Genomic DNA, 16,418 nt, shown 5'->3' with positions numbered 1-16,418 from the left:
ATATCTACTTACCAGAATATTGGCTTGTTGGTTGCATGTTGACCATGTTTCTTCTTTGGTCTTTGTAATCTGGGGGTGGCCGTGTCAAGTGTCTGTTTATCTGATCTTGTGGAGCAATTTTTTCCTGACAAAATGAAATAATATCAGTAAATAAGTTGGCAATTTATGTGACACTCTTTCTTCAGTAATGGGATCTTGTGATCTCAAAGATATAAAAATAATTTCAAAGTACTGATTTAATATTATGGATCCAAAACTTAACCCTTAATTGAGACAAGAATATCCTTCATTTCAATGGTCTTTCAGTAATGGCATAAAAGTTTCCCTTCTTTATAATCATTAGCATCTCTTATTTTTTCCTGGTTATTCTTCACAGCTCCTTTATCTTGGATTTTTATTTCTTTGAGAACATCTCTTCTTTGAATTTCTAAAGTAACCATGCTTCTGGTTCAAAGTTATATATAGAAAGAGACATGAATCTGGTTCCTTCTTATTTGTGAATCTTTCTGGAACTAAGAAGCCTAGAGTTATGGGGGGAAAGATGTGCTAGCAGAATGAATGCGTACTATCCTTCTCAATTCCCTAATACCCATATTCTAAAGCCATGGATATTTTTCTATTATTTCTTCACTCTTTAAAAAAAATTAAATTATTTGTTAAACTCTTAATATTTAATTTAGCAGAGAGCCACTAGCTTGGGAACAGAGGACCTGAGCTCAAATCCCATTTCTACATTTTACTACTTGTGAAAATTTGGGCAAAAAACTTAATCTCTCTGGGCCTTTGTTTTTTTATCTGTAAAATGATATATATATATAATATATAATATATAAGGTCCTTTCTAGCTCTAAATCTATGAATCTGGGAATGTCCTTAGCAATTAATTGCATTAATATCAATGCATAAAATATAATAAAAGCTTTTTGCTCAGTCTCTATGTCTCCTCTCTTCATTCATTATTTCTGGTATTGGTCACCTGCTGATACTGAGAGTTTGGAGAACTGGGGATGAGGGGTGCCTGGGAATCCAAAAGGGACAAGTCCCTAAAGTGCTCCTTTGGCAGTTTTAGAGTTCCACAGAAGGAAGTAATCTCCATTTTAAGAAAGAAAATTAATTTTCCAATATTGTAGGAAATTCAACAAATTGGGTTAATTAAATGAATGTAAGATATAGCCTATGACTTAGATCCCATCTAAACCTTGTGTTTACAGACATTTCCAGTTTTCAGAATGGACTTCATCTACTAAAAAGGAGAGTAATCACTAAAATTACAATAAATCCAATTCAAATTCTTATTTCTAAGAAGAAGAAAAAATCCCATACATTTTAAAGTCTCATTGGTTTCCTGAATATCAAGTGATTCATAAAATGCAATTCTGATGACTTAAGTATAAATGAATCAGAATTATATTATGAGAATTTTAAAATATGTATATATATATATGTATATATATATATATATATATATATACACTGTATTATTCCTATATCAGGGTCCTAGATTAGAAAGGCTTCAATTAGTCTATTGACTCTTCCAATAAAACCTGATTAATAGATAAAGACTCTTCCTGTTAGGTATCCTCCTTACCCCCCTTCCCCCCATTCAACCATGGACATGGAGATGGATTGAGAGTCTTAATGAACTACTTCCTCATTAACTAATCAGCAACCAGAGATGTCTTGGGTTGTCCAAGGGAGTAACTGGATAATGAGCTCCCAAGTTGTATTTATAGACCAGTGTGAAGGAAATTCATGGTCTTTGATCATAGAGAAGATCATTGACCTATTAATTTTCTAGTTAAATGCTCACCTAATCAATAAATTGATATTCTTACCCCAACCAGTCTCTTAAATATTTTAATTGTAACTATGGCTTAAATTTCTTTTAAATATCATTTGTAAGTAAAATGAAAAAAGTGTTGGCAAAGTCCTTTTTTTATGAACCCTAACTGTCTTAGAAATAGTTTGTACTTCTCAATGAACCTGAAATATAGCAATATCCATCCATCCTAGTGGAAACTACCATCCAGTCTTAGTTTGCCATTTCACACCAACTTTCAGACTTCCCAAAATCTTTCCTTTAAGCACATGCTCATAATTTTTGCTTGTGTAATTTGGTGTTCTTGGTCTTTGTGAATTTCAAAGTGAGAAAGGATTTTAGAAGCCATCTTTTCCAGTCAACACCTGAATAGAAAGTCCCTTTACAATATTCCCTTAAGTGGTCATCCAGCCTGTGCTTTCAAATCTCCAGGAGTACCTAAAGCTGTCAGAGGTAGCCCATCCATTTTTGTACAGCCCTAATTGTTATAAAGATTTCTTTCAATCTACCTCCTTGTAACTATCCACTCCTCCCCAACCACACCATCTGGCAATGATTCTATTTCTGTTTTCTGGGGTCAAGCAGAGGAAGTCAAACCCTTCATTCATACAACATTCTTTCAGACAGAAATTAAGTCCCAAAGTCTTCTCTTCTCCAGGCTAAGTATTCCCAGTTCCTCTTATGTTGTAGTCTCCAGTTTCCTTTTCTATCACCCCATGTTTCCTTTTTATTTTTCTTTAGCTGTGAGATCACAAATGAATTAATTTTATGGTGCTGGATTTGACCATATCATTAACCTGCCACCGTGGATACACTCTACCTTGACAAATTCCTAATATTTGGCAGATGCCAAATCTAAAATGCCCAGAACTAAGCCTGGTATTTCAGATGTATAATTGTGGCAAAGAACAGTGGCATATTACCTCCATTGGGTTGGACTTTATGTTCTTCTCTCTCTCTCAAAACCCTGACCTGTCTTAGAATCAATACTAAGTATTGGTTCCAAGGCAAAGAGTAGTAAAGGTTAGATAATTGGGGTTAAGTGATTGAACTCAAGGTCATACAGCTATTTGTTTTTGAGGCTATTTTTTGAGCTATTTATATATATATATATATAATTTGAGCTATTATATTTGAGGCCAGATTTGAATTCAAGACCTCCCATCTCCAGGCATGGGTCTCTATCCATTGAGCCATGAAGCTACCTCCATTATGTCTCTCTTACTTTGGTCAAGGATTAAAGATAGAGTTCCTTTTTAATAAGAGACTTGCAGTTCCAAAGTACAGAAGTACAGACTCAATTTCACCTTTAGATTTATTATTTATATATATATATATATGTATAATATATATATACATATATATATATACCCAACATGCATCCAAATATGTGCATCGAAATATTCATATGGGACTAGGTTAATCATCTATCTTTGGAAACTGAATTTAGGAGGTACAATGGATAGAATTTCTGACCTAGTGTCAGGAAGACCTGAGTTCAAGTTTGGCCCTAGACACTTACTAGCTGTGTGACTTTGAGCAAATAATTTAACCTGTTTCCCTCAGTTTCCTCAACTGTAAAATGGAACAATAATGACACCAACCTCCTCAGGTTGTTGTGAGAATCAAATATTATAATAATTTTTGTGAAGCACTTAGCAATGACTAACACAGAGAATATACTTAATAAATACGTTTCCTTTCTTCTTTTCCTTAGCTGTGAGAACACAAATGAAATTATTTTATGGTGCTGGCTTTGGCCCTATTATTCAACCATTTGGAAGATGTTCTGCTTTCTTTCAAAGGGGAAACTTATGGTCTGGGCTAAAGTTACAGTTAGGGGTACATATGGGCTAAAGTTACAGTACACAGGGTACACACCTATGACCATAGGCCAGAAACATGTCTACTCTTCAATGTTTCCAAATGTCCAATTTTTATAACACTTACAAAAGTTTAGAGGCTTAGAAAAATCTGATCAACCCAACGATTGACACAGCTCTAAAGGATTAAGGAGAAAGCATGCTATCCACCTCCTGACAGAGAGGTAATATGCTCAGAAGGTGGAATAAGATATATATTTTGGAACCTTTCCAATTTGATTTATTTGACTATGCATAGTTATTACAAGGATTTTCTTTTTCATTTTCAAAGAGAGGGGTAAGGTGGGAAAGAGAAAATAAACTTTTAATTTAAAATTAAATCACATATTAATTTAAAAAAATTTTAAAGTAGTCAACAGGGAAAGCTAAGTAGCATTGGGGATAGAGTGCTGGGTCTAGAGTCAAGAGGACCTGGGTTCAAATTTGCATCAGACATTTGCAAGTCATTGGCCCTGGCAAGTCACTTAATCCCAACTGTCTAGCCCTTGCTGCTCTTGAGTCTTAGAATTGATACAAAGCAGCAAGTAAGGATTTTTAAAAAAACAACACAATTTCCTTAATAGGAACAAGTGGACCCTCCCTAGCTCTCCAAGCTTAGCAGAAAGAGAAGAGGGCTTTCTTCAGCTGCCATGTCAATGCTATGGCCAGAGCCAACACTGGGAAATCAACTCGTTTGTGATCTAAAGGAAAGAAGAAAGGAAATATACCTCCCAAGTCATCCCCCAGTGAATGGAGTAGAGAGAATGTGACGTTTGCCATCATCCTCTGAGATTAGATACTGACCATACTATTTCCTGCCGACATGATCTTAGGCAAATTATTTCATGTCTATTGTGCTCACTTTATTCATTTGTAAAATGAGGGAAATATAGTAAAAGTCCTCAAAATTCCTTCCTAAATCTATGATATATAAGCCTTTTGGATGATGGTGACCCCTTGGCCATCCACATCTTGGGCCATTCTTGAAGCCTTTCCAGCCTGACAGGGTGGCAAAGGAAACAAAGTTTGCACTCTGTAGAGAAGAATCTTTAACAACCATGGGGCCATCTTACTCTGTGGTGAGGTAATGGAATAGAACTATTATGTTTTTAGAGTAGATCTAGGAGCCAACCCCCATTCCCCTCTTTTTTTTTTTTAAGCAGTCCTATTTAGAAGAGCAGTGTGGAATTTGGAACAGCAAATTGAAGTTCCGGTTTGGAGTCTTGGGCTTAAGTCTTGCTTCTGATTCATACCAGCTGTGTGACCCTGGGCAAGGCTTTTAACTTCCCAGTGACCCAGGTAAAGTGAAGGATCTTAGGTTGCAGAATAGTTCCCTATCTGCATTAACAGAAGGCATTTTCATACTGGGAGCTCCCTACACAGACCAAATCACAGGTCCATGAAAGAAAAAAGAACTAATTTGGCTAAACTAGTATATAAGTGCTACTCCTTTTCTTATGTCATGCACAGAAAATTTCTCAGAGGGAATAAAAACAGGAATAATTACACACCTGGGAGAAATGCTCTGCTAAATAGTCTCAGGTCTAGCTTTGCCAAGCTGATTAAAACGATTATAAATCACATGTGTATAAAAAGTACCATCAGAGATCATTTCTTCTTTGGGTTTGTTAAAACCACACCCAAATTCAATAAATAGCCCCCAGATAATGACAAGTGTATACCCCCTTTAAAGTCATGCAAAGCAGCTTCATTCTTATTAATGTATTACAAATTAAAACGTTGTCCTTTGCAATTAGAGCCCTGTGGGAGATAGGAAATTGCAAGGAAATGAACCTTTTGTGGAAAATAATCTTGCCTTCAATTCTTTGCTACAATGAGAATAATGGCATAGTGGGAAGAATATTGGATTTACAATCAGATACCTTAGAAATTATCTTGTCCAACCCCTTACAGATGAAGAAACTGAGGTCTAGACAAGTAAAGTGACTTCTTCAAGATCACATAGATAGATCAACAAGTTGTTAGAGGGAAGGAGAGAGACAGTGAGAGTAAGAGAAAGAGAGAGAGCGAGAGAGAGAGAGAGAGAGAGAGAAAGAGAGAGAGAGAGAGAGTTTATTATGTCTTCATTAGGTACCAAGCATTCAGGATACAAATAGCAGGGGAAAAATGACAGTCCCTCCCTATAGAAATTCATATGCTAATGGAGGAAGATGGTATAAGAAGAGGAACTAAAAAGTAGGTGGGGGACAGTAAAGATACCTATGTGGGAGCAAGGCTGCTGGCAAGAAGTTTGGATATGTCCAAACTGTCATTCAAATGCAGGGCCTCTAAACCCAGATCTAGTGCATTATCTTGAAGTACCAAACTATTTTTTATAATTTTTCCTACTCTGGGCTTCCATGAAAGTCTTGCTCTGAAGCGTGGAGATACTTGGATTTTTGAAGTCAACAATCAAAAAGCTCAGTGGGTCGAGAGCCAGGCCCAGAGACAGGTGGTCCTGGGTTGAAATCTGGCCTCAGACATTTCCTAGCTGTGTGACCCTGGTCAAGTCACTTAATCCCCATTGCCTAGGCCTTAACATTCTTCTGTCTTCTAACCAATATGCAGTATTGATTCTACAATAGAAGGTTAAGAGTTTAAAAAAAAAAGTGCCTATGCTACAAAGAAAGGCAAAAACCACAGTTTGATGAGGGAGACTGTATATAAATAATTATACAAATAAAATATATTCAGGACATGGAGATAATCTTAGAAGAAAGGCACTAACATTAAGGAAGACCATCAATAGTTTCTTACAGAAAGTGGGATTTTAGCTGGGACATGAAGAAAGCCAAGGAAGCCAGAAACTAGAGATGAAGAGGGAGGAAATTTCAGATATGGGAGACAATCAGTAAAAATGCCCAGGGTTTAGAAATAGAGTTCAAGGGACATTAAGGAGACCAAAGAACATGGGATATAGATATAAGAAGCCTGCAAAGGTAGGAAGGAGCAGGTTATGAAAGATTTTAAAAGCCAAACTAAAGATTTTATATTTTATTGTGGAAGTGGGGAGTCACTGGGGTTTATTCATTAGAAGGTGATAGTCAGACCTTTAGGAAAATCAGTTTGACAGCTAAATGGAAGATAATGAATGGAGTGGGAAGAGCCCCAAGGCAGGGAGACAATCTAGAGGGTTATTCCAATTGTTCAGGCATGAGGGTTTGGGGGCTTGCATCTGGGCAGTGGCTATGTCAGAGGAGAGAAGGGGATGAATATGAAAGATATTACAAAGTTGGAATCAACAGGCTTTGGCAACTTAATTGGATTGGGGATGTGTGAGAAAGAAGGAGTTGAAGATGACAAGTAGGTTGCAAGCTAGAATGACTGAGAGGGTGGCAAGTGATCTCAACAGTAATAAGGAAGTTAGAAAGAGGGAAGGGTTGGGGGAATGGAGATAGGTAATGAATGAGTTCAGTTTTAGATGGGTCATGTTCATGATGTTTTAGAGTCACCCAGTTCAAGACATCACATGGGTAGTTGGACATTAGACACTGGAGTTTTGGAAAGGGGTTAGGGCTGGATGAGTAGATCTGAGAATCATCAGTAGAGAGAGGATCATTGATTCTGTGGGAACTGATGAGACCAAAGTGTGAAGTAGCATATAGGTGGAAGAGAAGAGGGTTTTGTCTAGACAGTAGCTTTGTTTTTATTTGTTTTTATTTGTGTTTTAGCCTTAAAAGTACCGCACTTTGCCCTTGGAGCTGAAGAAGTAGGAAATTACAGGGGTATGAGCTCTCCATGGAAAATGTCCTTCCTTCAAGCTTGGGCATGTCCCAAGGGAGAGGCCAAATCCAGCAGCTTCACTGTAGAGCTCTTTAAGCAAAGACTGGAGAATCACTTATTGGCAGTATTGGAGCAGTAATTCTTTTTTGGGCACAGATTGGACTAGGTTCTGGCCCCTGAGTTGCTTTCCAAACCTGAAATGCTGGAATTCAGTGACTATGCATTTATCATCCAAGGATTGGCTGGGCTAAGTGCAGCGATGCTCACAAGGAGATTGCTGACCACCGGGAAAGGAATGGTTTTTGGCCATAGCAATTCAGGAAGACCTCCAACCAAGGTGTGAAATGGTTGTGTGGGTACAACCACACAGATGAAGTCATGGAACCTGCAATGTGCAAGAGTAGAAGCAAAGAGCCAAGGGGTCATTTAATCAAACCCTTTATTATTATCATTCTGTCTTAGTAACAACTTGGAGACAGAAAAGCAAGGGGGTTGAGTGACCTGCCCAGACTCACCCAGCTAGGAAGTGTTACAGGCCAGATCTGAACTTGAGTCCTCCTAACTCCAGGCCAGGAGCTCTGTCCACTGAGCCACTAAGCTGTCCCTCTAATGTTATCATTCTTAAAGTTAGTGGTAATGGGGGTACTTTCAGGGAATCCACTTTTTCCTTTCTTTTCTTTTTTCTTCTTCCTCTTCTTTAAGTGTTCAGCTTATGAAGCAGGAAGCTAATATAGCCAGGGCTTTCCCAGTTATGAGGTGCAGAAGAAATTAGGAGATGTAAAATGCTTTATTTTATTCTACTCTGTCATGGATATTATACTCTACTAACAGGTTATTATTATTTTTTTATCCTTTTCCTCTTGCAGTAGACAGGAGATCTGAAGCAGAAGCAAAAGAACTGATATATTTTAGTTTTTATTACTAGAAGTAGAGGAGCCAGGACTAGGGAGGGACTATAATTGCTCTACTCTGTCTTAGAGCACCGGGCTTAGTTCTGGGTGTTATATGTGAGGAAGGGCATTGATAAATTGGACAACCAGGATAGCAAGAGCCCTCAAGGCCATGTCAGAAATAATACTAATAATAATCATATGAATAACCTAGGCAGTGAATAGAGTGCCAGAATGGGAGTCTTGAAGAAGACTTGAGTTAAAATTTGAACCCAGACACTTACCAACTATGTGACCCTGGGCAAGTCATTTAACCTCTCAGTTTTCCTCAGTTTCTTCATCTGTAAAATGGGGAAAATAATAGCACCTACCTTTCAGGGTTGTTGTGAGGATTGAGATAATAACTGTAAAGTGCTGTAAAATGCCTGGCACATAGTATATGCCATGTAAATGTTAGTGATTCTTATTATCAATAATAGTCATTCTAATAATAACTGGCATTTACATAAACTCTCAAGGTTTATAAAGCACTTTTCATATGTTTTGGTCTTCACAACAACCCTGTGAGATAAGAATCAATTGAAGGAAAGCCTTCAAGCAAAAGCTGGATAACTGACTAGTTGCTGGGTATATTACAGAAAGGATTCTAGTCCTTTCTGTAAGGTTGGACTAAGGAGCCTGTCAAAGATGATCCTGCAAAGAGAGAGAAGGAAGATGATGGAGAACAGATGAGGGGTTCCTCAGTTATAAGAAACAAATAGTTACAAAGTGCCAGGCATTGTACTAAATGCCTTATAAATATCTCATTTTATCCTTACAGTAACCCTTTTACAGATGAGAAAACTAAGGCAAAGAGAGGCTAACTTGACTTGCCCAGGGTTACATGACTAATAAGTATCTGTGGCAAGATTTGAATTCAGGTCCACAGCTCTCTATCTGTTGCATTACCTAGCTGCTTAGGAGGGAATGGGGTCCAGAGCACAGACAGAGGGTTAGCTGTTGAGGGAAATAAATGAGAAAATATCTATAAAAACAAGACGTGGGAATTGTGTGAGAAATTGGCTAGGGAACTATAAAAATCTCATAGCTTCATGGGTTTCCTCTCCTATCTAATGAGATCTCAAATGATTTTAAAGAGAAAGTGTTTTATCTCAGTGCTCATTTCTGTTAGCAAAAATCCAAGCCAAGATGATAGAATAGCAAGAAGTAGTGAAGGCCATTCCTCCTCCTCAAACTCTTCCAAACAGATCTAGAGAATAGACCAGACAGAATCTTCAGTGGGAAAGTCAAGGAAAAAACCAGATTCATTTGTCCAATCTAGGTTGGCAAAGGAAGATAGAGTGGATTATGGACACCAGAGATGGGTCTGGCCAGGAGTGTGAACTGTACCCAAGGGCAGCAAGAAAAAGTCCTAGATTTATACTTAGGCACAATCTCATGCAAGGTGCCAACTGGCAGCTTTTTTGCCTCAAAACCAGATCCAGGTCACAGATCAAGGGTGGACTGAGGAAAGGACCTGTGCCCAGGAGTGAGGAATGGCTCCTGGTGAGAGCTTGTGTATAGGAGAAAGGAGGAAATTCAGAAGCAAGTAGGAGCAGGTGGATTCACACCCCCAAGCAGAGCAGAGTTTCAGTCCCAGCTTTTAGCCCAGTTTGAAACTGGCAGAGGAATAATCAGGGCAAGAATACCAGACGGAGGAGATTCCTGAAGTTTTATTCATCTGAAGTAGCAGAGCTTCCACAATGGCTGAGAGTGGCTGAGCCCAGTGGCAGAATGGATCTGATGTTCAGACCCAAACCCAGGTCAGAAACTCTCAGAGATCAGACTGCCCTGGATGAGAGCACTGAAAAACAATCTTCTTTGCCCAATATGAGGCATGTGATTGAGAAACAAAATTTTGGCTTTGCCATTACTCCAGTGTAACCCTAGATCTTTGAAGGCAGGGTCTCTTGTTTTTGTTTTCTGGACCCCCAGTTTTCAGAGCAGCGCCCTGCGGCTTACTGAATATTTATTGAATTGAACTGATTTGCTCTCATTCCTTATTGAAAAACTCTGGGATCTGTGCTATTCTAAAGCGCCTTCTATCCCTGCTGCTGCCCACAGGAGAGAAACAATCGCAGCTCCTCCAGGGAACCTGCAGAGGCTGCTTATTATTTGAGGTCTTCAGACATTCCTGGGCTGGGCTGAGCTAGGTAGATGAAAGCTCAATGAACTTCAATAATTTTGCCTTTGGATAAAGTAATTTTTCTTTCCACTGCTCTGTATGTGCAGATTTGATCTCTCCCAACCCGGGAACTGTGAGGCTCACCTTATTGCTCCCAGAGGACTCTGGGCAAAGGACAAGGAGCTGCAGGAGACTAAATAACCAAGTGCACATGGGACTACCATACCTCCCACAGTTCTGGGAAAAAAACTGGTCTGAAGGAGGAAGTCAGGAAGAACACTTACTACATCTGCAAGTATGTGCTGCTGAAGGAGGAGATGCTGTTTCTGCTCCATGAGCTGCCTCTGGATAGCCTGCTTCTTCTCCATCAGTTGCTGATTCAACATCGATTGCTGGGAGTTCATGTAACTACTTCCAGTGTTTGGATTCGAGCAAGAAGTGGAACTTGGACAGGGGCCTGTGTTCTGGCTTACCACAGAGTGTTGATCCTAAAGAAATAAAAGAAAAGGGGAGGGGAGGGAGGAAAGCTACTGTGAATTAAGGGGAAGAATGTTCCCAAAGATCATGAGCTTAGCTTTTACAAATTTTCATCTTGTTAAACATCAAGCTGGACTAATGGAGTGCAACTCACAGAATTGCTTTTTAAAGGTAGGAGGAATGACCATGGGCATTACAAATAATAGCAAGAAAAGGCGTAGTTAGTAAACCAGGGCTTTCTTAGACAGGCCAAGCTCCCAGATGACTCTTATGGTGAAAGCTGCACCACATTCCACAAGGCAGTTATGGGCCCTCAAAGAAAACTCAGATAGAAATTTATGGTAGTTTTAGCAAGTGTTCAGAATTGTGTAAGGACTCTATTCTTTATATATGTGTGTGTGTATATGTAAATATATTTTAAAGTCAGTTGAATTCTATTTTAACTAAAGACCCAAGGAGCAACAAGCTCATTTTGTTACAGTACATGGCTCTTAGTAGACAGCAGGGAATCTGTAAATATGTGTATATATATATATATATATATATATACATATATATATATGTATACATATGTTTCATTTTTTTTTACCCTTACCTTCCATCTTGGAATCAATACTCTGTATTGGTTCCAAGGAAGAAGAGCAGTAAGGACTAGGCAATGGGGGTTAAGTGACTTGCCCAAGGTCATACAGCTGGAAAGTGTCTGAGTCCAGATTTGAACCCAGGATCTCTAGTCTCTAGGTCTGTCTCTCCCACCACTGAGCCACCCAGTTGCCCCTAAGGATTCTATTCTTGTGCTTAACAGTCACACATGTACAGATTCAGCAACGGAAATAATTGTGTGGTCTAAATGTAGACTGTATTTGATAGAGGCCATGCCCCTAAATGATTATCTCTTTGTAACATGCAATGTAATACCAAACATGATATATAACACACATATGTCTGGACCTGTTAGGGGAGACAGATGAGCCAATTTATTGGACAAGCTGAACTGGGTTGGGATCACAGGTGCATGAAGGAAGCAGGGGAGAAGCCAATAGAGAGAGAAAGATGGAAGATTAGAGAAAAATCGGGGATGATAATGGGCACCATCTGTTGGAGATGAGGGGATGGGATCAAAGGTGCATGATCCTTACAGAGGGTAGTAGTAATAGTAGTTTGGCCTTGGCCAGGAGGAAGGCTACCTCATCATCTGAATAGAGTGAAGGAAGAGATAGCAGGGGGATAATGGGAGAAGGCTGTGAGATGGGGAAAAGAGGGAATTCTCGGGGAATGGTCTCAATTTTTCTCAGTGAAATAGGAGGCAAGGGGCTCAGATGAGAGGGATGGGGTAGTGGGGAAGGGGGTGATAAGAGAGGAATGACAAGAGATGTCAGTCAATACAGTTCATCCAATACAGCTCCATAAGTTTTCTACAACGTATGCTCATAGAGAGTTGTCTAGGACATTTAAGTGGTGTGCCCATGGCCACCTAGCCAGTAAGTCAGAAACAGGATTCAAACCCTCATCTTAACTCTGAAGATGGGCTATTATTCATGTTGTGTGCTGCTTCTCATTATGTGCCTACACACACACATACACACATACACTCATACTTCAAAATGTGTCAAAATTCCACATTCAGATTTTATATAAAATCTATTTGTGGGAAAATGAGGCCTTATATTTGGAGAAGTTACTTTAAAAATCAGATGGTTGTCATCTCTAAATTTAGGAGGTTGTATTAGATGATCTCTCTTTAAACTGCCTTTCAAGTCTAAAGCTCCCCACTCTTATGATTGGTGTTATCATTTTGGGCATTTTCTTTAATGGGACAGTTCTTAACCATTTGATGAATCCTTTTTTTTTTTTAAACCCTTACCTTCAGTCTTGGAATTGGTACTAAGCATCAGTTCCAAGGCAGAAGAACAGAAAGGACTAAGCAATTAGGATTCAGTGACTTGTCCAGGGTCACACAGCTGGGAAGTATCCGAGACCAGATTTGAACTCATATCCTCCTGAGTCTCCATCCACTGAGCCACCTATCCGCCCCCATTTGACACATTCTTATCCTATACAATTTTTGTCTCATCTTCCTATAAATTCTCTATAGAATCTCTAACCAGAAAGCATCCTGTTTTTTTTAGTATCTTGAGCATCAATGTACCTATGCATCACTACCATTCTCAGTTTATTATAGGATTATAAAAGCATAGATTTAGAGCTGGAAGAAAATTATTAAATATCTACAGTATATGCAAGGTACTCTGTGCTTTACAAATATCTCATTTAGTTCTCACAATAACCCAGGAAAGTAAGTGTTATTCCTTTTTTATATTTGAGAAAATTGAGGCCAACAGAGGTTAAGTTGCTTGTCCAGTGACTAGATTTGTACTTGAATCTTCCTGATTCTTGTGCTCTATCCATTGTGCCACCTAGTTGCCTTCATGAGTTTAAAGCAAACTGAAATTTATGAAGGTACTGAGAGAGAAACAGATAAATAAGAAACAATCCCTTTCCTTCAAGAGATTTCTTGGTAGGGAGGTAGCCTGTACACCAAGAATTTTGGCTCTTAGACTTCCATCATCTGATTGCATCTTCCTTATCCAACTTGATCTTGGGCTGCTCCCCTTCCTATAAGTACTTCTACCTTATGAGGTCATCCATCTTTCAGGACCTAGTGCCTAGATCCAGAGTGGCACAGATCCAGAGGAGGGAGGAAAGGGCACATGAGAACTACCATCAAAAGAAACTATCTTGGGTAAAAACTAGTTGGCATTTAATGAAACCAAGGGCTCTTCTGCTTTGTCTTTGTGCCAAAGATTACTTCCCATCCTGAACTTCTACACTCGCTCCTCCCCCCCCCCCCAATCTCCCCCTTTCCTCTACATCCCTTTCACTTGATGTTACCTTCTGGGCCTCTGAGTCAAACCAGTCTGTCCTCTGATAAGAGAAGCCAGGTAACCAACATGCAGCCCAAATGCCCCCTTATCCATGAAATGAAGCTTCCTGGAGGACCTCCGTTAATTCTCATTTTTCCTTCCCTAGAGCTCTCTTATGTATTTCCTCATCATATATTTTAATTATATCTATTCATGCAGGGTAATATAAAGAACCCTAACTCCGGAGTCAGAACACTTGAATTCAAAGCTGACCTGTGATCTTTATTGACCTGTGTGATCTCCAGCAAGTCACTTACACTTTTCAGGCTTCAACTGCCTCATGGAATGGGTGGGTGACACCAGTTTGAGAGTTCCCTTCCCACTTTAGGTCTGTGGTGCTATCGTCTCCTATGTCTAATGCCCAGATCACTCCTTTACACACAGTAGTGACAACTTTTCTGGAAAGATTACATGTTAGAAGTATGCAATACTATTAAGAGTTTTGGGGCAAGAGAGATCTTTTCTAGCTAGGGAGTGGGGGATGTGGTTAGAAAGGGAAGGAGGAGAAGGTAGATAGGATTGTGGATAGTAGAATTCCACCATTTGATGGAATAGAATTCTGAAATGTCACATTCCTCTAAGATTTATAAGAGTCATCTTCCAAGAAACCCGATGTCATCTTCCCTCTACACCAAAACAGATGGACAGTGCTAAATTTAGTCTTGTTCTTTTTCTATCCCCATATATAAACCAACAAATATTTTCTGCCTTTTTTTTTTTCCTGAAGCCATGTTCTACAAGCTGTGCCTACTGGAAATGCATAATAAGGGTAACAGAAGGAGAGGGAGGGCACTGTTTGAATATGAAGAACCAAAGATACCACCAAGATGAAGGAAGGAGAAAGATGAAGAAATGAGAGAAGAGTTTTATTTTGCCAGTCTGGAATAGGCATATAAACATCAAAAGCTTTTCCCCAAGAAAACCTTATGGGTCTTAACAAAAACACTGTACACATTCTTTCAATTGAGGGAAGAATTCTGATTTAGCTGTTGCTACATTTTTTAGCTCTTACGTTAAATGTGAAACACAAAACACCTCCTTCCACAGGCTTACAGCTCTTGCCAAGATGTTGTGCAAACTTTGGTACATAAAATATTTTGAAAGAAAAAATATGCTACAATGGATTGGCTTTGATTTCCATATTCAGCTCACTCTTGCCTTAAACCCTGCCCACGTGTATCCAGAATTAATAGAAGTCATCTGTTCCTCCCCCTGCACACATTTCCTCTTGATAGGTTATGGGAGCCTTCCTAAAAATGACAGACCCTCACAGATGCAAGTATTTTTAAAAATGAATTAATCTATCTGTACTCGTGTTATCTATTAAATGATAAAATAGCCAGTTTGCTCTAGCAGCTGGGGCAAAAGATTGATTGGGGGCAGAGAGTCCCCATGTGACTGGTTCAAATCATGAATCTGGAATTGTATTCTATTTCATGCTTTGGTTCTGTTTTTTGTAGCCCATGAAATTATAAGATATGACTCTGACATTTAAAATGGGTTTCTGGTCTTTCTTGCTGGAGCATTGTGAGCAAAGTTCATCACTAATGTGCGCTCATTCGTGGAGATTCCCCCTCACCCCAAATAAAGGAAACAAACCCCTCAGAAATCTTGAAATGCTTTTAAGGTTTTAATTAATCAAGTCACTGAGGTAGGTTGGTATTGCTAGTGTATAAATCTGTACAGTGTAAACCAGGCTAGTAATAGCTTTTAAAAGAGTAATATCTTTTTAAAATTAAAAATTAAATTAAAAATTTTTTAAATTACTGCAATTTAAAGTAAGACTCTTAGGCTAACATAGACATATATGTGTCTTTTTATGTTTTGGCAGTAACCAACTTTGTTTTTAGTGCAATAGATTGCACAGTCAGGGTGGGCAGTTCCCTGAAGCGACTTGTGACCTATGTATCACATACAGAAGAAGATGTGATTTGTTGAGAGACTTCAGTATCACAATGCTTCAGGGGTCAGAGATTGCAGCTTTGTAGAGACCACTGAGAAAATGCATAAAGGCTTTTTGAGGGAAGCAAATGAAATCTTTTCAATGACAGGTGGGAAGTCATGTGGGGAAGGCAGTCTCCAACATATTCCATAACTTTTAGCACCTGCAGCACTAGAGGCTAAGAGTTGATGTTTTGAGGGAGATTATGCTCTTCTGGGTTGATCTGTGAGTTTCTTTCTCAGTTGAAGAGCTCATCTTCTTTGAGTATTCTTTCACTCATTCTAATCTATAAAATGTTCACAATTTCTATATTCTTCTTGCTTGGAGAAATGGGTTTGCTTACTTTTTGTGATTATTTTTAATGTCCCAATCTTTTGGTGTAAGGGACTTGTTACTAAAATTAAGCTAATTTACCATTCCTCTGAAAGAAAGACATTTATCCTGAACCTGCAAAGAATCATTCTCCTATATTATGAGTGAAATGGATGCAATTTTAGCTCTATACTTGTCTGGGACATAGGAGAATGAAGGAGTGAACATTCCGCCATGACCATCTTTTTGCTCACAAGGTTACCCACAAAGGTAGAAATCATAGTTTTCTTTGGAGATGGAACAGA

General features: G+C 38.9%; 1 protein-coding gene across 1 annotated transcript in view; it reads right to left on the bottom strand.

Moving 5' to 3' along the window:
- Positions 1-16,418, bottom strand: part of MAML2 (mastermind like transcriptional coactivator 2) — a 434,525-nt gene that overhangs the window by 7,477 nt on the left and 410,630 nt on the right. Inside the window, exons 3-4 of the mRNA XM_001367371.4 lie at positions 10,743-10,946; positions 13-124 (exon numbers count right to left, since the gene is read on the bottom strand). Of these exons, the coding sequence (XP_001367408.2) occupies positions 13-124; positions 10,743-10,946 (316 nt within the window). The remainder of the gene's footprint in view (positions 1-12; positions 125-10,742; positions 10,947-16,418) is intronic.

Source organism: Monodelphis domestica, chromosome 4 (assembly GCF_027887165.1).
Source record: "Monodelphis domestica isolate mMonDom1 chromosome 4, mMonDom1.pri, whole genome shotgun sequence".
NCBI classification, from domain to species: Eukaryota; Metazoa; Chordata; class Mammalia; order Didelphimorphia; family Didelphidae; genus Monodelphis; species Monodelphis domestica.
This window is presented reverse-complemented; position numbering and strand designations above follow the sequence as displayed.